General features: G+C 40.0%; 1 protein-coding gene across 1 annotated transcript in view; it reads left to right on the top strand.

Annotated features, from left to right (window-relative positions):
• AGBL1 (AGBL carboxypeptidase 1) overlaps positions 1-25,721 on the top strand; it is a gene marked incomplete at both ends in the record, with an annotated part of 531,035 nt that overhangs the window by 381,172 nt on the left and 124,142 nt on the right. Inside the window, one exon of the mRNA XM_080692476.1 lies at positions 18,802-18,931. Coding sequence (XP_080548602.1) covers positions 18,802-18,931 — 130 coding nt within the window. The remainder of the gene's footprint in view (positions 1-18,801; positions 18,932-25,721) is intronic.

The raw sequence follows: 25,721 nt of genomic DNA, 5'->3' as shown, positions 1-25,721 counted from the left end.
GGTGAGAACTTAGGGCCATCCCAGATCTTTCCTGAGAATGCGCATGGCTCTAGCCTAGGCAGAGCCGCATGCATGTACAGTCCCAGAAATATGCTAATTCTTTTCAAATACCCTATGTACATTCATTTCTTCAGCTTTTAAAAATACTTTTATTGATGTATTATAGTCTCACATCATAATGTAATTCGTAGTGACATGGACATACATGCACACAGTATTTGGTGAGATTTCCCTAGCTCCTTCCTCACTCCCTTTCCCCATACATGATATTAAGATTGGCATTGGCATTCTTACATATGTACATAGGTTTTGTAGTAATGATCATTGTTTGCCCAACTATATATATTACCTCACATAGTCATAATGCTCAGCAATTGCCTCTGACTTTTCTTTTTTTTTTTTTTTTGACAAATGCCCCTGGGAAAAAGCCTATTTCTACTCAGCAAACTTTGAATCAGGTCAAGCAGAGGGCAGTGTTGCTGACTCCTTTTGCCTATGAACAGAGCTAACACTTGTCCAATGACTTCTCAACAAAACAGCCTTAATTGAGGAGTCCTGACATAACTTGCAAGACAACACTAATTGAATTTCACTTGCCATCTGCTACACTATACCTGACAGAGCCCAGTAAAATGTAAATTCAGAACAGATGACAGAGGGAAAGGAGAAAACAACCTCTTCTCAATAATTGTGGTTACCCAGTCTGGAGCCTACTGGGGAGGGGGGCAATAGTGTCTAGAGAATTTCTTCATTTCTCAAACTAGAAGGATTGGAATTGAATAAATACATTTTTGTGTTTTATTTTATAAAGATTTATTTGAGACCTACTTATATTGAAGAGAAAGGAAAAATGAAATCAGGCATCTTAAGGGATAATTTTATGTGAGAAATAATATCTTGACAATTATTTCCCTAATGAAGAGATATAAAATTCACATTTTAGCTTTAAGTATTCAGAAGATCAAAATAATTTTTTCTGATCCATGAGACCTCATCATATGAATATTTAGATTTCTCTTATTGTTAAAATGACCCCCTGAATAAAGTGTAAAATCATGGTAAATCATTGTATGCCCATTAGATCATCGTGGAAGTCAACTAAAGTGAACTAATTTAAAACTTGTAATGTGCAATTGCCTGGTATGTGTGCATGTGTGTTTCTGTTACACCCAGTCCTACCAATGATGGAGTGTACTGCACCGATTAAAAAAAAAAAAAGAATAAAAGGGCTACAGGTGTAGCTCAGTGGTAGAATGCCCCTGGGTTCAATCCACAGTTCCCCCACACTAAATAAATAAATAAATAAATAAATAAATAAATAAATAAAATCTGGGGTTCCTGGAAGCCCTTCTACCTCCAGGCTACACTCCCAGACCTATTTTATATTTTTGAAACAGGGTCTCTTAAGCCAGCACGGCTGGCTTTGAACCTGTGCGATGCTTCTGTCTCTACCTCCTAAGCGCAGGGATTACAAGCATGTGCCACCACGCCCGACAATAAATAAATTTATTTTAATGTAATATTCTTTCAGAGAGATTGAGTTTACTTTTTTATCAATAAGAAAGATGGGGATCTCACTATTTTAGGGAAGAAGTATTAATACCATAATCTTACTCAGCCATACCTATTCTGAAAGTAAAATATACTCAGTCAATGAAACTGTGCTCCTTATCAACTAGAGATTAGAGAATCTACTTGCTAGTGCATTCATTAATTCCTTGATTCCTCTATCAATACATTGAGTGCGATGTGCCATGAATTATTTGTGATACTGGGAATATAATTGCTAAACTGAACAAGCAAGGCCCATGTTATCACTGAGTTTATACTACAGCAAGCATGACGGAAACTAAACTAAAAGCAGATATGTAATGATGAATACTGTTAACTCCAGTGAAGAAAATAATATGTGAGAAAATAGAAGGTCATAGGTCATGGGAGGTTTGGAAAATACCCTCTATGATAAAGTGAAATTTATCTGAAATCTGAACAAAACAACCATGAATCCTAGAAGAAAGACAGGTAGAGGAAACTGTAAATGCAAATACCCCTGGGTGGAGTGTGCTTGGGACACAGAGCTCGTGTGGGCTGAGTGAAGTGAGCCCTGCAAAGGAAAAATAGCAGATGGGTTTAGATAGGTGGTTGGGAGAGCAGTTGATGTAGAACTTTCTAGAACAAATTTATTTTGGAATTGGTTGGAGCTAGAGGGTTTTGATCCAAGAAATGACAGTCTCGGGCCGTGCTGTTGATAAAGATTGTCAGGGGTGGGCAGGAGTGGAGGCAATGAAGAGGCTTAGGCAGTGGTCCAGGAAAGAGACGATGGTAGTGATGACTCTTTTACCTCTGTCACCCAAGACGTCACTGGTGGCCAACATGGTTTTCAGGGCACAGGGTGAATGTCTCAGCTACTGAAAGCTGATAAGCAGAGATGATTTTTTCTGCATCTATGTCCTTTAACTCAAGAGAGTCTTAGGAATTTTACTGTATTACCAGAGTTAAACACAGCAACATCTCTGGAGAAAGCAGCTGAATCTCTTTCTCTCCTTGCACTGTTGTTATCAGGGAAGGGAAGAGTGGTCACTGTCTAGAGACATTTTTTGGCTTGATGAACTCATCAGGGAGATGTAAACGTCTGATCTGCTTTCTGGTCCACAAGGAAACATTAACTTATATAAAAGAAGTCTCTAAGGCAAAGATAAGGGAAAACTGTAAAAACCTATGAGTTCTTTTTCCCCAAGAGAAGAAATATGGGGTCTTATGGTTCACTGAAAGGACCTGAATTTCTAAGCTCCTTTGGGAGACCTCGGTTGTAAATTTATCAACGTTTGCATTTTGTATAGAAAATTGGAAATCCCTTTACAACTTTACAAAAAAACAAAGAGACAATTCTTATTAGTCTTGATATTCATGGAAGGAAGGATACCATGAAAACTTCCCATTAAAGGATTCTTTCCAGCAAGTAAAATGCAGTGACTTTCAATGCAAAACTGGTCGCAGCAGCATAGAAGAGGCCTCAGCTCAGCTGGAGATGATCAGGAATAATCAATATTCCATAATTAAATCTGTTAAATTGGCAGTTTTTTTAAAAAAGCCACTACAGTTTTAATTTAGATATTGGCAGTCCAGAAAAGAAATATTCTGACAGCCATAGAATGGGGAGTTGGATTTCACTTCATCCTTAGATAAAGATGAATTAGTTGCCTGTCACATGCTGATGGCTGTGCTGTGCTGGTACTGGGAAATGAACAGACAGGAGAGATGTGTCAGATATTAATCCCCAGGGTGTAACTTTCCAGAAGGGCTTCCTCACTGCTGCAGCAGCCTCAGCGATGGTCTCTGACACACAGTAAGTGCTTTAGCTGGATGTGTACTTGGTGAAATAGTGAATGATACGTGTGTTTGCTATGACATTTCTCTTGAAAAAAGCACTTGATATTTTACACCAACTCATCCAATGTGAAGGGAATGTCAATTTTACCTACATGCAAACTCGAGACAAAGATACCACCTATTTCTAAGGCTAGTAGTCAAGGTCTGCTCCGGTCTCACAGGCCATTGTTTTTTTTTTTTTTTTAAATATGAAGAAGCGAAATCTTTTCTTCAAGCAAAGTTTGACTCCAGAAGCATCAGCTAGAAGCAGAATGTGCTGGCTTCTGTGGCTACAGCCACAGAAGTTGAAGTCCTCCACTCTGTTCCCCATTTTTATTCCCTTGGGGGCACTGGATTAATCATACTTATGAGGCAGTTAGAACTTTGGGATTGCCTATAAATAACCCTCTTCTGTGTTATACAGTTAACTCCCATTCAGAAGCTGATCCTGCTCGGGAAGGTTACTTAACCTCTCTTTCCTCATTGAAGCAACGGGCATTATAACTGCAAGTATCTGCAGCATTGTTGTGAAGATTATTGGACATAGATAATTCATCTAAGTGACTAATAAAAGCCATGGTGCAAAAAGAGAGCCTTGCGGATGCTAGCAGTGATGGTGATAATGATGGCGATGATGTTGATGAGGAGAAAGAATAGCTCTTGGTATCTGGCTAGAGCAGGGAAGACTTGAATCTCACTCATTTTTCATATAATGGTAGGAACTTTCACTACTAAACGAAATATAATAGTTATCCATTTGTTTTACATTATGGGCATGACAACCAAGATAAAAATAAATGTTGAGGAAGAGGTGGTTCTGTCAGGGCAATTTATTTTTCTTTGTAATTGGTTTCTATTTAAAAAAATGTTTATTCAGAATACTTCATTTAGGGCATTTAAAATGTATAATTAATTGTTATATTATTACTGTTAATATATTTATTCAATTATTTCTGGGTATCAGGTACTCTGTCAGGCTTTAGAGTTACAGAGACGGTCAAGTCTCTATTTTCAGAGGGCTAAACTTTTGATGGAAGAAACCATTAAACAATGTAAGATAAACTTGATGGCAGTATTCTCAAAGTGACTTTTATGGAAATCAAATGTATTTATACCTTTTGCCATTCACTTGTCTGAGCTTTCAGCCTAATAACTTTCAGCCAATAACTATTTGTTGGTATTTCTTAATATTTGAAGATCAGCTTTGCTTGATATAAAAACTTTGATGCACATTCTTTTTCCTCAAGTATCTTATTTAATATTTTGACTATCCCAAGTAAATTTCTTCTAAAACATTATCTTCAAAAAGTAATACTGTAAACCGGGTGTGGTGGCACATGCTTGTAATCCCCGTGCTTGGGAGGTGGAGACAGGAGGATCACACAGATTAAAAGCCAGCCGCACTGGCTTAAGAGACCCTGTTTCCAAATAAAAATATAAAATGGGTCTGGGAGAATAGCCCAGGAACCCCAGTACCACACCCAAAAAAAGTAATAATCTAATTTTTTCCTTTGTAAGTCTCATTCTTATATTATTTAGATTGTCAAAGTGTTTCTTTTTCTTTAAAATACAGGAATATTGGCATGGTGGCACACACTTGTAATCCCTGCAGTTGGGAGGCAGAGACAGGACGATCATGCCGGTTCGAAGCCAGCTGCACTGACTTAAGAGACACTCTTTCCAAATTAAAAATATAAAAAATGGGTCTGGGAGTGTAGTCCACTAGCCCGGAGGTAGAAGGGCTTCCAGGAACCCCAGTAGCACCAAAAACAAAAACAAAAACAAAAAACAAACAGGAATATTACTAGATGATGTTTGGTATAGATTGTTTAAATCAGTATTTTCAAACACATAAGCAAATAACACATCTTGATATATAGTTTTGAATTTTTTTAAATTTTGTGAGAGTTTGCTTAACACCGTTTTTAGTGTTTATTCTTATCTGATTCTTGGCTTTCCTTTTTTTAACCCCAGAAATTAACATGATTTGTATGTTAGATGCTCTTTGATTATTTTCTATATTTTTATCACTTTGCCTTGAATTCTTTTTATTGTTTCTTTTCCTTGGGATAAAAAATGTATTTCATTTTACACTATTCTCCAAAGGCATCATTTGCTCTGTTTACTTGCCTTTGTATTCTTTCAAGGCTATATTTCATTTACAAAATAATATTTTATTTTTAACCATTTCTGAAGTTGTCCTCATTTCTGAGATTTTGAGTTTTTGTGTTTTTTTTTTTAATTCTTGCTCATGTTTTTTACATGAGTTGTAGAATTTTCTTTTTTGTTATCTTTTGCTTAATGTATTACTATTTTCATATACTTTTATTGGTGCATTGTAATCTTAACTCATAATGTAGTTCAGAGTGATCAGAACATATATGCGCACACCTTTTTAAGTGATAACTTTCAAACCCTTCAGTGTTTAAAAATTTATGATCACAAAAATTATAGTCATATACAAAAAATTTCCTGTGTCTCCCATCCACTTTCTCAAATGTTAATATCTTATATTTCCACAGAATAATTACAATCAGGAAATTAGCATTCATGTACAGGTATTAATTATAAAGCACTTGTATTTCCATAATTTTCCTCAGTAATGTCCGTTTCCAGGGTGATAGCATTGCATTTAAGTCAAGTCTTTTCAGCCTCTTCCAGTGTAGTATAGTCTCTCAGACTTTTGACTATCTCGATCTTAAAATATGTGAAGAATATTGATCAGCCACGTGTATGTGGAATACACCTTTGCCTTGTGATTGACGCTTCCTGATGATAGGCAAGCGATTTTGTGGATTTGACAAGACACGCACAGGTGATGCAGTGCTTTCCTTAGCAATCATTTCATGGAGCTGCAACTTGGGTATGCCTCCCTAATGGTGAGGCTAGCCATGATCACTTGATGAGGTGGAATCTCCCAGACTTCTCACCATAAAATTACTATTTCCCCCCTTTTGTTATTAACAATCTTGTGAGGAGATTCTCTAATCTATGTAAATATTCTCTCCCTTTTCATACGTTCACCCAGTAACTTAGCATTTGTCAGTAACTCTTGTTCACAATAATCATTACTGAGATGCTCGCCCAATGGAAACATTTTTATTTTCCTTACAATTTTTTATTTTTAATTGGAATTCTACTGAAATGAAGAGCTGTTCCTTCTCTCCTAATTATTTAATTCTATGAGTATGAATATCTGATTTATTCTATAAATTATTTTTATATGATTGGTTTTTATTATCAAATACTGACCCTACTTGGCCATTATTTTTCTCTTAGGATTGATCTCAGTGTCATTTCAATATGTCCTCATTATTTTTGAGTATTCCCTTGCTTTCAGGAACCATGATATGTTTTCAACTGATATTCTACTTTATCCTGCCGTCTCTGGAAGCAAGTATTTTCCAAGAAACTCTGGCTTGAGTGGTGGTACTTAGAAACTAAGATTGTGAACTCGATATGTTTTCTTGTTACTAGGGTTTTATTCTTTATATGTCTTTCCAGTAGACAAAGCCTGGAAATAGATATGTGCATGCGCACGCGCGCTCGTGCACGCGCACACACACACACACACACACACACACACACACACTTATATCCATTTCTGTCTTTATGTCTACCCGTTCATATGAAACTGAGTTCATGCTGGTACCTATGGTTCCCATACATCATCATGAAGCTAATGCTTTATTTGTAACTCCTTTTCACATCAGTGAGAAACCTGGCTGTTATAATTCATAATTGACTCATTTTCTTAGTCCTAGAGTACACATAACACAGTTTTAGAATGGCTAGCTCAGAATTGCTTACTGTGTGAAAAACAAACACAGGTAGTGTTCTGTTTGTCTTCAGCTTTACAGTTTATGATTAAAATTTTCAAAGTTACTTTGGGTCAATTTTTTTTCTATTTATTTATTTATTTATTTATTTATTTATTTATTTATTTATTTATTTATTTATTTTGCAGTATTGGGGATGGAAACTAGGGGCATTCTACCTCCAAGCTACACCCCAGCCCTATTTTTTATTCTTTGTTTTGAAATAGGAGTTTGCAAAGGGTTTCATTGAGTAGCTGCGGCTGTCTATGAGCCATGATCCCTCTGTCTCAGTCTACCAAATGCTGGGATTACAAGCCTGTGCCACCACACCGGCTTCCTCCATGTTATTTATTTGTCATAGAGTTTATGTTCCTGTGTATGTGTAATCTATTTGGGTTCTCATCATGGTTTTCTAATGCTTGATGCTACTTATTTATTCCTAAGTATCTGTGAAACATTAACATAGTTCTAAAAGTTGAAACTATATAAAGCTTTGCTCTGAGAAGTGCCACCTGTTCTCATCCTTCCTATTCCATTTCCCTTCACCCATTCTTTATTTTCTATATCCTATTTGCACTTATTTCCTATCGGTAATGAATCTTAAAAACTTGATTTATCTTTCTAGATTTATGTTTTTTAAAAAACATATACATCTATTTTCTTTTTTTTTTCTTTTTTTGGCAGTATTGGGGATGGAATCCAGGGTATTGAACCTCTGAGCTACATCCCCAGCCCTATTTTTTTATTCATTTTAAATAAATTTTTATTAGTGGATTGTAGTCATACATCTTAATGGGATAAAAATCTTGTCGAGATACACATGCACACATCACCCAATCAGCCCTTACCCAATCCCTAACCCTTTCCTTCTCCCGCCCTCCTACCCATGCTTGGCTTCCTGATTGACTTTGATATGTTTAAGTACATCATGTGCTTTAAAGAGTTTCCCTCTTCCCCCCTCTCATCCCCTCAGGTAGGTCACCTTAATCACTCCTCTATAGGATGCCTTCTTCATCTAGAGCTCTTCCTGTTATCCATTCTCCCTAGTTTTCACATATTAGGAAAAGCATCTGATTTCTTATTTTCTGTGTGGCATTTCACTGTAAATGCCATAACTTTGTTCTCCCTTATGGCTTGGAAAAATTCTATTGTGTACGCATTCCATAGTTTTGAAATCCACTCATCTGTAGAAGGACATCTTGGGTGGTTCTAGTTTGGCAATGTTGAACTTTGCAGCTCTGACCATGGTTGCTCATGCACTAGTTTGGTATTTTGGTTTTCATTCTTTTTGGTAGATACCCAGAAGTTGTATTGCTGGATCATATGCTAAGTTCATTTTCCTTCTTCTGAGGATCCTCCATACTGTTTTCCAAAATAGTTGCACCAAAGTGCAATCCCACCAACAATGTAGTAGAGCTTCTATTTCTCCACATCCAATCAATTCGTTTCTTTCTTCCTTAGAACACTTGCTTTTAATTTCCATACTTAACCCCACTTACTGAAATCCTGAAAGCCAGAAGGTAACTTTGACAATATGATCCACTCACCACCAATTATTTTTTTAATGGAGATCACCTGGATCTGGGAATCTGCTGAGAGAAGAGGTGAGGCAGCGGCAGCTTCTAGTGTTCTTGGCCACATGGTTGCAGGGACCCGCTGGCTTTTTACTGTGGAGCAGGCCTAGGTCCAAGGCCTGCTGCATGACAGGCTCCAGGCCTGCCCTGACATTCTCCAGACCAGGCCTCACCACATGGAAGGCTCCAGGACTGGCCTCGCTGGCTCTGGGCTCATCTACGCTGGCTTCAGACCCGGCCTTGTCACATGGCAGGCTCCAGTCCCCTTCACTGTGGGTAGGATGTCTACAGAGGTTCCCAGTTTTTCTTCCATATTTTTTTTTTAAAGGAGAAACAGCACATGTCATCCGCAGAAGCTAGGAGCCTGATTCCCTAGAAGCAATAGATTTTATCTCCCCACTGAAAGCAGAGGCCCACGGCCTCACCATGGAGAGCAGGATCTGCTTCTCCAAGCACACCCTGGACCCCAACGCAGTGCAGAGGAGTACGACAGCCATGAGTGCTGAGGTCTCTCAGGACACCTGGTGTAAAGAGTTGGCCCGGCCATATGGGCGGGGCTCCCTCCAACTTGCCCTGGATATTTTTCTTACATAGTATGTTGTCTAGAATTCCTGAGCAAGTATGGCAGGAGCAGTCTACCTTTGGGAGGATTTCTTTACAAATTCAAGGTGGATTTGATTGGATCTGTCTGCCTCTCCTGAATACTGGCCACCACTACCGCCTTCTTGGTCTCTCCTAGAATATGTTATTGTTAAGAATTCCTGTGCATGTGCAGCAGGAACAGTCTACTTTCTGATCTCTTCTAGGATGTCCCTCCAAAAATCCCTTTTCTTGCAGTGGTGGGCATCACGCTACCATCTTGCCTCTAATTCTGACATTTTCCACTCTCTTCTATATTTCAGATAGGAAATCATGACTGGAAATTTCTCTGTAGGTTGTCCCAATCAGCTATTAAATCAAAATCTGTTGTCCAGGGTTTTTCCGAGGGATGCATGTGCTACTTGGCTGCTGCCAACCATCACTGCTGCAGCCAACACCATCTTCCTCCCTCTTTATATTTTTTAATAAAAGAAATCAGTACATGTCCTTTGCAGAAGTTGGGGGCCTGAGTACTTATCTCCCCACCAAGAGCGGAGGCTTACAGTTTCACCATGGAGAGTGGGTTCTGCTGCTTTGAGCACATCCAGGTCCCCTTTGTGGAGCACAGGAGCACGGCGGCCAGGAGCATCTTTGTCTCCTGAGATGCGCAGCGCTGGGCTGACCTGGCTATGCAGATCCCCCTCTGACAAGCCCTGAACCTTTTTCTTGCATAGTATATTGTCCCAAGTTCCTGAGCATGTGGGGCAGGTGCAATCTACTTTCAAGGAGATTTCCTCAAGGTTCGGGGTGTATTAGATTGAATCTGTCTGCCTCTCCCAAATACTGGCCCCTGCTGTACCACAGCCGCCATCTTGGTTCTCCTCCTGAACATTTTTCTTACATAGTATGTTGTTCAGAATTCCTGAGCATGTGGGGCAGGAGCAGTCTATTTTTGAGGAGATTTCTCCAACAGTTCAAGGCAGGTTGGATTGGATCTGTCTGCCTTTCCCAAATACTGGCCACCACTGCCATCTCTTGGTCCATCACTTCTCTCTTATATTTTAGGTAGGAAGTCATGGCTGGAAATATCTCTGTATGTTGTCCCAATCAGATATTAAGCCAAAATATATTGTCTGGTGTTTCTCAGAGGAACATGTCCTATTTGACCACTGCCAGCTCTTGCTGCTGCGGCTGCGGTTGGTACTGAGGTCACCGCCATCTTCAGTTATCTGCCAAAATATTATGTCTATTCTTTATTTTGAAACAGATTCTCACTGCATTGCAAAGAGCCTCACTAAGCAGATGAGGCTGTCAGCAAAAAGTGATTCTCCTGTCTCGGCCTCCCAAATGCTGGGATTACAAGCATGTACCATCATACCCAGCTACATATATATTTTCTATCTCTCATTCCACTCGTGCTTTTTTTTTTTTTTACTATTTAACTATATATTCTGAAAATTTCCTGCCCACATCAGTTCATAGAAATTTTTCTTTTTTTAAAAAAAGTTCATATAATGTTTCATTTTGTAGGTGCACAAAATTATTCAACTCGTTTCTCCTCTATGAAAATCTACTTCCATATACCAATATCATATCCCATGATCTTACTGAACTGTTTTGTCATTTGAGCTGACCATTGATCTTCCAGGGTTTTTAGGTACAGTGTAATATTATCTGCAAATAGACATGGCTTGACGTCTTTACCAACACACTCACTCTTTAATTGATGTGTCATCTATATCCACTGGCTAACTTGTACTTACGTGTTGAAGAGTTGTGGATATAGTAATTTCCTTTACCTTCTCATTGTATGGAAATTTCTCTAACTTTTCTCCACTAAAGAATGAGTTTCCTTTAGGACTTTTGGAACTAACTGGCTTTAGGAATATGCCTGCATGTGTTCCTATCTAATAGCCATCTATTCTTATTTTTTTATTAGCTTTCTTATTTCTGAATAAATTTTGAAATTTTTAAAGATTTTTAAAAGTTACTATTATAGAAATGATTGTCAGCCTCAGCTACTTAGTGAGGTCCTTTGCAACTCAATGAGATACTGTTTCAAAGTTAAGAATAGAAAATAGGTCTGGGGGTGCACCTTAGAGGTAGAATGCCCCTGGGTTCCATCCTGAGTATTGCAAAAAATATAATAATCACTTAGAGAAAATATATTTTAGCTAGGCCTCCTGCTGCCTGCCTGTAATCCCTTACTTGTACTTGAGAGCCCTATAATCTCTGTACTTGAGAAGCTGAGACAGTAAGACTGAAGGTTCAAGACCAGCCCCAGTACCGTAGCAAGATTCTGTTTGACTCTGTTTCCACAAAAAAAAAAAGGGCTAAGGATATAGCTCAGTGGTTGAATGCCCCTTTGCACAAACCCTAGTTGAGAGAGAAAAAGAAGGAAAATATAGACACACACACACACACACACACACACACAGAGAGAGAGAGAGAGAGAGAGAGACAGAGAGAGAGAGAGAGAGAGAGGCAGAATATTTTAATCTTAATTCTGTATTGTTTTTTAAATTAAAACATACAAAAACTAACATCACAGTGAGAAAAATGGGGTGGGCCTGTAAGTATTGATAGATTGGGTCCCCCTCCATGTGATCCTGCAGCGGGGACAGGAAGCGGAACCCCGGAAGCCAAATGCGGAGATATCACGAGAATCCAAGTGCTGCGAGACCCCAGGCCTAGTGAGGCTCCAGATGTCACAAGAGAATCAGCGCTCCCACATTGTTAGCCCCACCCCCCAAAGCACTTGCTTAAAACACTGGCACTTCTGCCCTTCCATGTGTGTCTCAGCCTGCCCTCCAGGACTACAGGAGACCCTTCAGCGTGGCTTCTCGGTCCCTTCTGCCACAGCCGACTGACTTCGTCCTGAAGGTGCAGGGTTCTGATGAAAGCAGCTTTTTTGATACCTTGGCTGGTGTTTACCTCCTTTGTGACTCCCTAGCTAAATTTTCAGTGTTACAAGTATGTGTGTGATTTTGTGTGTGTGTGTGTGAGAGAGAGAAAAAGCAAGAGAAAGAGAGAGAGAGGAGAGGGAGGAGAAAGGGAAGAGAGAGAGAGAGAGAGAGAGAGAGAGAGAGAGAGAGAGAGAGAGAGAGAGAGAGAGTCTCTCTCCAAGTTTCTAGAGCTGGCTTTGTTCCAGGATGAGGTTGAGAGATTGGAAATCCCATGTGTTTTAGTTCCTGGAAGTCTGGAGGCAGCAAAGCCCCTGATGAAGGATGCAGCTACACTTAAATGTGGATTCTTGTCTTTAGGTATCATCTGCAGCATTACTTTGCCTTTCTTCTGAATGTATGCGCACACCTCTCAGGGATCTTGTTAACAGATTCAGGAGCAGGACCCAAAGGCAGGCCTAGGGCTGCTCGTTGGCCATCCTACTTTGAAGAACAAAAAAATACAAAACAATTGGTTTACATTTAGATTGACATAGGAGTCCATATCAACTCTGGGCAATTTCTTTAACAAATATAACATTAGAATCAAGGTCAGTTTTTGTGGTCTATCTTTTAAAGACTTGAGCTCTCCCATTACTGGGCTCTGGGATGACCATGTCGGTCTCTGGTAGATAACCCATTTCTGGGTTTTTGGAGGTAAGGAAGAGCAGCTGGATTTACTTTCTTCCTCTGGTCTCAGTTTTTGACTTTGACATTTGAGTGACAAAAATAGCCTAAATATAATAACACACTCCTGGTATCCCTGGTTGGTTTGAGCTTTAGCACAACTGTGGCCTTCAAATGAGCCTGCTTTCTTTTTCCTCACTCTTCCCTTTCTCTGCCCCAAAAATATTTATTTGGAAAGCTCTGGGTGCCATGTCTGACCAATGGTGCCCCATTCTGTTTTGCCGCGTTCCCAAAGCTTTCATGCATATCTCTGCTTTTATAGATATTCTCCTCCTGCACCCTTACTTCCTCCTGCTCTGATGATGTGCTGGGATTGAGGAAGTGCTTGCTAAATCTCCGACACACATCCACCCTTTAGGTTCTTGGGATTGCTGCACTGGGGGCTTTAATATTATTAAGCCGGGCGTTATTCATGCAGCCTGATAGGTGCTGCCTTTCCATTTGTCAGTCGTGTGTGGAAGGGAGTTTTTTGATCATATTTTTTTCCTGTCTGCAGCTTTATAAATCCTGTAAGTGATGCAATATTCCTCATTCTGTAACGTGTGTCCTGTGGTTATTGTTTGCCTCCTTGGTAGTTCTGTTTAGCTTTGCTGAAGCCCTTGGTTATAATACTTTGTTCTGTGGTTCCTAGGAGATCCATGTCCTTAGTGACATTATTTATAGTGACATTATTTCTCCAGAGGCTACCTACCTTTAAGGTTCTTCTTTAACTCAGAATTGCAGAGTTGATATTATTCAGTGACCAATTAGGACCGGTACTACTGAATCACTCTCTTCCAATTTTGGCTAAGATGTTTTGAATTGGTCATGACAGAGACATTTTCTGGATAACAGAGGCTTTTTTAAAAAAGAGAAAATATATGTTAAAAAAAAGCCTTCAGCTTTAAAGGCTAGACACTTAACATAGGCTGCAAATGCCTGAAAAGAACCGGCAGATTGCGTATAGATAAAATGATCAAGTTTAAAAATAGGCCACAAAGTCACCTGATCCTGGGCAGGTTGTGCAAACTCCATCTACATTTAGAGTTGATGCACAAACAGTTAGGCCCATTGTTGGGCAGGGGCCCTTGCTTTACCACACTTTCTAAAATTCGGAATCTAGATTAGGAGCTCAGCTCTGGCTTTGAATTTGATGTGCTATTTCTTGGGTTGCAAGAGTTTCAAAGCTAAAAACTGGGCAATCTGGGTGTTTGGGTACCTTGCATGTGACACTCTGTGCACATAAGGTTTATCTTCAGTGAGAAATTGTTTACGCTGCATCTTTTTAAAAATGAAGGCAAGTGAGACCCAATGACTTCACCTGTGAACATAAAAAGGAAATGCATTCTTCTTTCCCTGTAACTTTGCAATCTTCAATAGGGGGAAAAAATAGCAATGATCACCATTTTATGCTTTTTAAAAACAAAGCAGGACTTCAAACTCTATTTGAGGGACAGGCCCATTTTAAAAATTACAGGCACTGAATTTATTGCTAGTCAGTCATTGCTGTCCATCTGCTAATTCTCTCCACATCGAAGGAGCAGCTGTCATGGCAGATATGCTACAGTAGATAATACGACGGGGTGCATTTCATCTTCAGATACTTAAAACAAATCCCTGGGAAGAGCCGCAGCAGTTCCTCTGACTACACGAGTCTCTGATGTTATTAACATAAAAAAGCCAAATGGATTGGGAGATTGGAAGCAAATAGATTTGCTTTAAAAAGAAAAGTACTCAAGTGAGGTATAGTATATATTGTAATAATCTGCAACTGCAAGAGCATAGGAACTACTAAAGCCACAGGCATACTCAAAGATGCTCTCAAAATCGCAGCTAAACGTAGAGTCCCAAATAGAAATGCAGGCAAATAGGTTCCTGAGATCGACACAGCCTCTTATAACAATGGAGTGATTCGTTGCTTCTGCCCCTGCAGGACAAGCAGCAACCAATCAAAACTTTCCTAAAGCTAATACTGTCTCTACCTTCTACATATCATTCCTGGGTTTGATTTCTCTCTACATCTCTCTATATAATTGGAGAATCTTAGATGCCATGTCGTCCTCCAGTTGTCCTCTGTTTGTAGGCCAAATTTCAATTATAAATTTCTACTACTTATGTCTCTGTATTGTTTTCTTAGATGACTTCTTTTCTGTAAAGTCCTAGTGTCCCTACCTATAAGTGTGCCCAGATCAGCTATCACTGAAAGCTGACTACAGCCTTCTCTTTTGGGTCCTGAGCCAAGATTCTTTTCTTTTCCTTTGAATGTGCATATGGTTACCTGATTATTCTTCATAAGGGAAAAGGTTAGGATGAGGTAAGGGAACAATGGTATGACAATGGTATGAACAATGGTATGGCCATAGTCAAAGTTGTGCTATGAGCCAGGCGTAGTGCCACACGCCTGTAATCCTAATACTTAAGAAGCTGAAACAGGAGGATCGCGGGTTTGAGGCCAGTGTCAGCAACTTAGTGAGACCCTCACCATCATAAAAAGATCTTTTCTCAAAATAAAAAAATAAAGTTAAAAGGTCTAAAGTGGTAGTGTGAAAGTATAATATCCTTGAATTCCATAGAAAAGAGGGAAAAAAAAGTACTATGCATCCCTGAACATTATAGATATAGATTAGTGTGGATGTAGATGGGGATCTATCTATGGACAGAGATACGGATAGAGAATGATACTGATATTTCTCAATGGAGATAGGTAAAGTAGTTGTTATATCATTTGTTTCCTAAACTAATCCCGGGAGGTAGGTTAAGCATATTCATAGGAGGATACTGTCTCTCAGAGAGGCACCAGCATCCCATACCTGTTAAGATAAATGGGATTTGGAACCAGGTTTTCTTTTCCAAACTTAGTCTTCTTCTGCTTACCTTAAAAAAAAATTATTTTTTTTCTTTTTGGGGAAATTGCAATGTAGAATTGCTTTTCTGCTGTGAGGTAACCTACAGGCCCTGGACTTGGTCTCTGGAGTGCATAGGAAAGCAGAGGCAGAGAGGGTTGACACAGAATTGCTGCCTACTGGACTCCCAGAATACTCACGTTTTCATTTACACAAACAGAAGTGCTTTTAAAGGACCTCGGCCGATTTCATCACAGTCACTGTTACAAAGGGGAAAAAACAAAAACAAAACAACCACAAAAAGAAGCAAAACGAATTCCCTGTGTAGATGAGAATCCAGGTCAAGTCAAGATGAGGCCCAGCACAGTGTGAGAGTCCTGAGGCTGTGGATATTGTGCCTGAAAATACCTTGACCTGAGCAAAGAAAGTAATTTAAACAGAAAATATGCCCAGGAGCAAACCATGCGTGCCCGACCCTTTCCGTGGCTGTTGGCATTTAAGTCCTGCTTTATCTTTCACCTTTGTGGGAGGAAAACAATGACAGCAACAACAACAACCCACCAGTGCAGAAGGTGCCTACAATGAGTCATTTTAAGTCAAAATATTTTAATGGTGAAATCAGGATAAATGATTAATCTAGGGACTTTCTGTTTCTGGTAGGCCTTTTTTAGGGGGTGACAGGCAGCAGGGAGCTAATATCTAAAGATCACTCCAAGAAAAATGGAGAAAAAATGGTGAGTGGTGGAGGCTGGACCTTCTTCCTTCCATGCCCAAGACTTATTGAAAATAGGGCTGGTTGTTTTACAAACAGAAAACATACATGTTAGGGTTTGTGTTTAAAGTGCGTCTCAAACAGCATGTGTGGACAACACAACCAGGTGTGGAGGCAGGGCATAACTGGAGGAGGTGGGCCATAACTGGGGGTGTGTGGCCTCGAGGACTGTGTCTCTGTCCTTTTCCTCTGTTTCTGCTCTACCTGCTACTGAGCTAAGCCTGGCTTTTCCTCCACTGCCCTTTCCTAAAGCTCTGGCATCAAGCCATTCTGCTGCCCATGGATGACTATGGACTGAGCTTTGAAACCTCTGAAATTGTGAACCCTGAATAAACTTTTCTTCCTCTAAGTCGTATTCCTCAGGTCATTTGGTCACAGGGACAAAAAAAAAAGCTGACGAAAACAATACCTGGATCCTTTATTTGATCACTAGCATATTTGTTTATTCCAAATAATTTGCTGAATACTAAATCAGGCTAACCACTAAATATGATAAGAGTTTTGATTAAACCTTGTCTCCAGGAAGCTCCCAGTCCTCCCAGTTTAATGGGAAAGGCAAATGAAGAAAAGTAGTAAAAAAAAAATAATCCTATTCAACAGAATTTCATAAGAACTCTTTAAATGAACCTAAAGATACAGATGCAACTAATAACAGCATGCCACAACATGCCCTGGGAATTCAAGGAGTGTTCTGAGGCAAAGCAGATACCCTGAGAGTTGAACAGACAGAATGGGTAGAGATATGAGGGTCCAGGAAAAAGGACAGGAGACATCACCGTAGAGAGGAAGCTGCGAACAATTCCATTGTTCTGGAGCATGGGAGGACACTGGTGGAGGAGGTGGGTTGCTGGCATGGCCAGGTGATGGAGACACCATTCTGATTTTCCCAATCTGGAGCACATTGTTCGTTAAACCTATTGGGTAAGTACTGCCTTTGTAGGACTGTCAGGACCCTGTGCCCTGTGTGAGCTGTATTTGCTAATCTCTGGTCATGTATGGGACAACTCTACCTGGAAATTTGGCATTTCAGTGCTGTCATCAACCAGCTGAGTTACTTTTACAAAGTAATTGAGTCCTTCGAATGTCCATATCTAGGTGGCTGTGCACAATGGATCGATAGCACATGGGACTTTTAGAAATGAATGGGGATGTCTTTATTCTCCAGATGAGGAGATGTGTGATCTTGAGCTCATTCTAACTTTGGTGTTCCATGATGGTTTGTCAAATGGCTTTCTCCTGCTGTGACAAAAATAACTGAGCAAGTCAACTTTAGGAAAGTTAACTTTGGCTCATGGTTTCAGTCCATCATTTTTTGGCCCAATCACTATGGGCCTGTGCAAAGGCAGAATGTTATGGCAGAGAACACATGACTGAACACAGCTGCTTACTTCATGGCAGCCTGGAAGCAGAGAGCATAATAGCCTGGGTGCTTGGGGAAAATCTACTAAGGAAAAATGCACATTTCAAAGGCACACCTGCAGTGACCTTCTTCCTCCAACAAGCCCCACCTTCTGCAATTTCTGCCACTTCCCAACAGTGCCAGCAGTTGGGGACCAAGCCCCCAATGCCTGAACCTTTAGGAGACAGTGCATATCCAAACTACAGTTGATGGTGTCTTGAAAAAGGAACTCTGACAACCCGGATAAGTATTAAGCTTTCAAGTTATCTTTTACAGGTAGGGAAAGAGGCAAAAAAAATCAGGGAAAGACAGTAGAGGGTTCAAGATAAAAAGACCTGAGGGCACAACCCTGCTTATGGGTCTTGGGTCATTCAGGGGATCTTCACTAAGCCTCAGCCTCTTCACTGGGTGCAGTACTATCTACTTTGCAGAGTTATTAGACCAACCAGGAGCATTACATGTGACTCATCCAGCATGATCAATTAAACTCAACTGAATTATTTGTAGAACTGATGGGCTTGAAGGCTTAAAGAAATATATTGAATTTTTTCTTCATGAGTGTGTAGAGTGGTAACTACATACCTCAAATTTTGTCTTAAAATTCTGACATCCCAGTACTAAGCCAAGTTTAGTTTCTAGTTCTTTTGGCATGGTGGGTAATAAGGACATGCAGGAAGCTTCAGGGGCCAATCTGCAGCTTTCTGGACATCTGGAACTGGGGCCAGTTGGGCAGAAGTCAGTGGGAAGTTGGATTCATTATTTTAATTGTCTCACAGTTTTATTTTTGCAAGCCATTTTCTTCTAAATGTGTATTTATTTGCTATTGTTTGTTCCTGCAGCCACAGATGCTCACTGAGAGGGGAGGATCTGAACCGACAGTGGCTCTCCCCCAGAGCACATCTCCAGCCTACCATTTATCATGCCAAGGGACTCCTCTACTACCTGCGCAGCATTGGCCGGGCCCCTGTGGTGAGTTGCTTGTGTTTACACACTCTTGTTTGTTCCTTCTATCCCTCAGGAGGCAGGTCATCTTCCATCAAGTCAAGAAAAAACACAGCCCAGAGTCTTACATGTGACAAGTCCTCATGAGGAATATACTCATTCCTATGGCTTCCATATCACCCTGGGTGGCTTAAAAACAACAGAAACTTGTTGTCTCACATTTTTGAAGGCTAAAGGCCTGGAATCAAGGTGTTGGCAGGGATATTCTCACACTGATGGCTCTTAGGAAGAATCTGCCCTTACCTCTTCCAATGTCTTGTGGCTGCCAGCAATCCTCAGTGTTCTTGGCTTGTGGAAACACAACTCTGGTCTCCACTTCAGTCTTCACAAGATGGTCTGCCCTCTCTGTCTAACTGTGTCCAAATTTCTCTCCTCTTATGAGGCTATCAATAGTTGGCCTAGTTTAGTATAGCTTCATTTTAGCTTTATTACAGTTGCCAAAACCCTCTTTCTAAATAAGGTAACATTCAGATGTACCAGGAATTAGAACTTCCACATGTCTTTTGGGAGAACACAGTTCAGCCCTCAACAGGAACAAACTAGAGCTAGGCATGGTGGTCCATGCCCATAATCCCAGTATTTAGGAAGCTGAGACAGGAAGGTCACAGGTCAGAGGCCAGCCTGAGCAACTTAGCAAGACCTTCAGCAACTTAGTGATGTATTGTTTCAAAGTAAATAAATAAGTAAGTAAATAAATAAATAAGTAGGTAAATAAAGCTAGCTAGACGTGTGTTTCAAAGGTAGAATGTCTTGGGTTTAATCCCTAATACCAAACCAAACAAAAATAAACAACAACAAAACCAAGAAAAGTATTGGTTCCATACTCATTGGTAAATGCTGGGAAAAAAATTACTTTTGTTCTTTTCCAAGTTATCGAACAAGAAAGAAAATATACATACCTTTAGATAGTGTTTAGAAAAAAATGTGCTCTGAAGTTTTTCTTTAGATGATCATATTCATGAACAACTAATTCTTAACAAATTCCAAGGATAATTTTGCCGCCTGTTTTTTAGTACTTTCATATCTAGGCTTTTCTCCAAAGCCTCTAGCAATTAGGGCCTCTTTGAAACAGAGGCCTCTGTTCAAGATAAGAAAGAAGAAATGGCAGCCAAGTGGCCATATGGAGGGCTAGGATGTAGCTCAGTGGTAACACACTTGCCTTGCCAGTGTGCCACTCTGGGTTCGATCCCAAGTTCCAAAACGACAAAAAAAAAAAAAAAAGGCCCAAGTAGTCATATGGAAATGCTCATTTATTGATTATAAACTATGAACATACCTGTGTACAAAAATGCAAAGAGGCATATGTACAAACTTAGTATCCTTACGTAACCAAAGAAACTTAACAGGTTGGAGACGCTATCTGATTGGCCAACTCATCTCTAATTGTTAGCCACTTTACAAACATCTCTACTGTGACCCAAAGAGGAGCCATTCAGTGATTGTTGAAAAAGTGCATGAACATATACCCTTGGCTTTTATTTCAATCTCGAAGAGATCAAGAGGTAAGGTGGCCTTCCTGAAATTTCCAGAAAATCCGCGGCAGAGTTGGAATTCAGTTCTGATGGGTTTTCTGCCTGTAACCCCACCTCTCTTTCTGACCTACTCTTTGTGAGAGGGTGTTGGGGGCCCCCAAGGCCGCCCTCAGATTTAGTGATTCCCTAGATGGACTCATGGAACTCAGCATAGTTGTTATACTCAAAATTCCATGTTATTAACAAAGAAAAATGCAGATTAAAAAATCAGCAAAGGTAAAAGGAATTCATGGTAAAGTATTGGGAGACCAGGAACATTTCCAGGACCTACATGGATAGTGTTTAATTCCACAAAAACAAGGTATTGCCAACCAGGGAGCTCACCTGAGTCTTGGTTATTTGTACTTTTTTTATGGGGTGCAGTGTAGTAATTCAATTATGTAATGTGTAATGTTCAAATCTGAGTAATGAAGATTCCTGTCTAAGACTTTGTTTTGGTACTGAGGAATGAACCCAGGGTTTTTGTTTTTTTGTTTGTTTGTTTTGTTTTGTTTTTTAACCTCTGAGCTACACCTCTAGTCCTATTTTTTAATCGTGAAACAAGGTCTCACTAAGTTGGTAAGAGCCTTGCTAAGTTGTTGTGGATAGCTATGAACCTATGATCCTCCTTCCTCTGTCTCAGTCTTCCAGGTGCTGGAATTGCAGGCATGACCCACAATGCTTAGCATCAAACATTTTTTAAACAATAATGAATGCCATGTAGATACAGAAAGATATCTCAAGTTCTTTCTCATATGTGATGCTAACAGAGTCAGTCCTACTATAAAATAATGATTATGAGAGGGTAGAAAGGGGTGGGGAGGGTGAGGAAAAGAAGAAGAGATTGAATAATGGGCATCAAAGCACAGCAGGCTAGATGTTGTGCTGTCCTGTGTCACAGTGGGATGACTGCAGTTCACAATCACCTATTATACATTTTATAAATGACTAGATGAAAGGATCTGGAAGACTGCAAACACCATTTTTGATAAGGAGATAGAAATGTTAATTACTCTGGTCTGGTAGGTACACATTATATAAATGTATTGGAATATCAAACTGTACCCCATAAATATGTCCAGGGCTTTTATTGGGATCAGTTTTGTAGCCATGGGGTTCCTCGTGTGGCTAATCTTAGTTATTCACTCTTCAGCCTCCCCAGAGGTCAAACTGAACATTAATAAACCAAAACCTCCACGGCAGATCACATTGTCACCATGTGGCATGACCAAATCCTTAGCTACAGAAAGATGTTCTTCTCCAGCAGAACATTGCGAGGGTATAAAGTTTATCTTCTAGGAGCCAGTTAAGGGGCAGTCATTTCTTTGAAACATGTAGAGTTTAACCATCGCAGACTTGCTGAGTTACCTCTTTTTCTTTGCTTGTTTTTGTTTTGCATAGAGAACAAAGTATTATCTACATTAAGAATCCTGATTTTATGCTGGTTAAAATTAAAAAATTGATATGCTAACTTCCCCCCTACCACACACCTCTTATCCTAAAAAGCATTATAATTTCTGCTCTCAGAACCTCTGAGCAAACATATGGACCCAGAGAAAGAGTGTTTCTTTGAGTTAGGAAGCTCTAGGTTTGAGGAGTGGCAGGGGAGAGAAAGAGAGGGATGGAAGGAGGGGGGGGGAAGGAGAGAGAGAGAGAGAGAGAGAGAGAGAGAGAGAGAGAGAGAGAGAGAGAGAGAGAGAGGAGAGAGAACGCCCTATGTGATGCACATATAAATGTCACACATTAAACCCACAACAAAACAGGATTCCTTTCTGCTCTGACAATCTCTAATTGAAGAGAAGAACATTTATTTTAAAGCATGACAGGTGAAAGGCTTGTTTAAAAATATAAATAAACATTAATTAGCTATAAACATGACAGCCACAGACTTGTTTCCTGCTGGGACCATCTGAGAGGTGGGAGAGAAACAGCTGAGTACTAAATGCTGTTCGCAGTGTTACAAAGCTCTCTAATGGGCTCCACGTCACCTTTTAGTTACCTACAAAGCTATATTTAACCAGCCTCCTGCTGGAAGCAGAAACACTGCCACTCACTCCATACTCCAGGAAGATTTCCTCTGTGTCTAGACTGACTTTGGGGTTATATGGTTGAGGATAAAAGAGGGCTCTGTCCAACCCTTTACTCTCTCTTTTATTCTTGTGGAAATGTTTTCTGAAGCACTGGGAAACCACTTTATGGAGGTTCCATTTATTCTAGATTAGGCATTTTCTTATTGGTGGGTGGATTACTATAAACTCCTGGAACCAGTAAGTATTTGGGCAAGTAAGAGAAAGCAGTATCCTGATACTGTTCTGGATTTTTAAGGCCTAGACAAGTCATGGAATTTAGAGGCAATATGGCAATATTTACAATTGTTCCATCTATCCATTCATCCTTCCATCTATTCTTCATCCATCCATCCATCCAATCACCCACACACCCATCTGGGCAATCAGCCATTTGTCCATTCATTTACATTGTAGTTTTTTTTTTTTTTTTTTTTTGTGTGTGTGTGTGTGTGTGTGAGTGATTGCTACATTAGGTGCATATGTTGTGCTTATATTTATATAAAGTATAAGATAAGTAAAAGTAGTAGTTTGCTTGGCATAGTAACACATGCCTGTAATCTCAGTACTTGGGAGGCTGAAATAGAAGGATTGAAGGTGTGAGGCCAGCCTCGGCAACTTAACGAGGCTCCCAATAACCTCACAAGATCCTCTTTTAAACAAACAAACAAACAAACAAACAAATAAACAAACAAGCTAGATGTTTAACTCAGAGGTTGAATGTCCCTAGGTTCAATCAACCCTCAGTACAAAAATAAAGGAGTTGACTATTTTTAGATAAAAATTAGAGTAGTATTTGTATGTGAGATTGAGGATTGGATGACATGGATCAGGAGGGAATGTTTCCAGTGAGTGGAGATATTTTATATTATGGCTGAAGAGTCAGTGACATCAGTGTTCACTGGAATGTGTATTCAGGATCTGGACTTTTTATTATGGGTATGTATTTACTTAAATACAGAAAAATACAAGTAAATAAAGCAAGATTACAGAGCTTCAAAATGCAACAAAGATAAAAAGGAGGCTGCCCTAAATTAAGACTGACCAGCCTTGAGGTATGCAAGTCAAATCAAAGAAGACATCTTTTCCTGAACAGAGTAGAGAAGCTGTAGAAGGTCTGATTAGAAATCAGAAAGACCCATCCAGAGAGAAAGCATGCCAGCAGGGGAATCCAATGCAAAGAAGCAAAAATAAACACTCATTCTTCTGCCACTTCTGAGGAATATGGTACAGACAATATTGTCCATCTTTGTAGAGCATCCTGAGGCCCTTGGAGGTAAGGGTTTAGGACTGGAAAGGCTGTCTTTCTTACCTCTGTCCTCTTTGTGCAGCTCATACTAAGGGTCTGGGAGCTCTCGGCCAAAGGAGCAGTCCAGAACAGCTTTGCTAGTAGAAGAGAGCTCTTAAGCTGGAGCGAGCTGCCAGGAAGCTGGGCAGCCAGCCTCTTCTGAGATGCTGTGTGGTGTTGTACCTGGCCTGGACCTTGTGCTCCTGTAAAGAATCAAGGCTTTAGAGTCAGGAGAGGTATCGATTCCTGTCCTCTTGGCTCTTGCTATGTGAGTGCACGTTGGAAAAGGGATTTCAGTACTCTTCGAAGAGCTCATTGATTTCCATTTACAGCTCACACAAACTGGGCTGCCTTCTGCCAGGAGACAGGACTAGCATATTTTGGCTTTTTCTTTCTCTGGGGCCCAGTAGAATAGAATTTTTAGCTACTTAAATGATTTTCCTGGTCTTATTCTTTTCCTCTGGCATATGTTCTTAGTTAATCAGCTTTTTAAAAGGAGGCACAGAAGGAGAGAGTGAAGGACAGCATTTCCCGTCCTAAACACTTGTCTTCAAGGCCTCAGGATGTTCTATACACGTGGACAATATTATCTGCACCACATTCCTCAGATGTGGCAGAAGAAAAAATGTTTATTTTTGCTTATTTGCATTGACTTGTGCTAAGGCACTGTTATGTTCGGAATGTATAGCGTCTCCTGAAGAGTTCATGTTCAGGATTGATATAGCTCAGTCGTGAGGGATGTAATCGCATCATGGATTATCTGGGTGAAAACCTAGGAAGGTGGCCTATGACTCTAGAAGGTGGGTCTCAGGGGTGTGGCCTTAGGGATTGGTCTTGTGTCTTTGAATCCTCTTTCTGGTTTTGCCCGGTCCTCTCTCATGTTACCAGCCTCCATATATGAGGGGCAAGAGCCTTGTGTCCTCACTCTCTTTGCATCCCACAGCCATGCCCTGAAATCCAGCTCCACACCCGAGCCTCATACACTGAACCCCCAAATCTCAAAGGAAACCATGAGCAAATAAATCTTCCTTTCTCTAAGCTACATAGCTAGTCACTTTTATTATAGCAGTGAGAATGCTGACGAAGACAGGCACTACATCGAGAACTTCCTTCTTTTGCACTTGAGAATATGATGGGGGGAAAAATCCAAAATTTTGTTGCTGCAATCAAGGAAGATAAATAGAATGCCATTAGAAGTTCTGGATGGAAAACAATTAAACATGCATCTCCATTCTGTGTGTGTGTGTGTGTGTGTGTGTGTGTGTGTGTGTGTGTGTGTATGTGTGTGTGTGTGTGTGTGTTGTTTGTATGTTACCAGGGATTGACCCCAGGGGCACTGTACCTCTGAGATACTCTCCCACCTGTATTTTACTTTTATATTGAAACAGGGTCTGGCTAAGTTGTTGAGACAATGATTTTTTAATGAACCAAAAACCATGTTCAGGTTTATATTTTTACCAACAGAGACAATCCACACTTAAGTAAATTGCTAAAATTTCTTGGAAAAATTTATGGTGATGAAGATCAATGCCAGGCATGTTGGTGTCAGCTTTTAATCCCAGTACTTGGTAGGCTGAGATAGGAGGATCATAGGTTCATAACCAGCCTCATCTACTTAATGAGGCCCTCCACAACTTAGTGAGACCCTGTTTCTCAATATAGAATAAAAAATAGGCCTGAGGGTATAGCGCAGAGGTAGAATGCACCTGGGTTCAATACCCAGTACCACAAAAAGAGAAAAAAAGAAAGAAAAATAAAGGTCACTTTTATTGTTGTTGTTGTTATTTATTATTATTAGTATTAGTATTAGTATTAGTAGTAGTAGTAGTAGTAGTAGTAGTATCTTCAGTGTACCTTTTGTGTGCCACAAGGGCTGGGAATCTAGTCTTTCA

This window comes from Muscardinus avellanarius (assembly GCF_963383645.1).
Source record: "Muscardinus avellanarius genome assembly, chromosome: 3".
Lineage (NCBI taxonomy): Eukaryota > Metazoa > Chordata > Mammalia > Rodentia > Gliridae > Muscardinus > Muscardinus avellanarius.
This window is presented reverse-complemented; position numbering and strand designations above follow the sequence as displayed.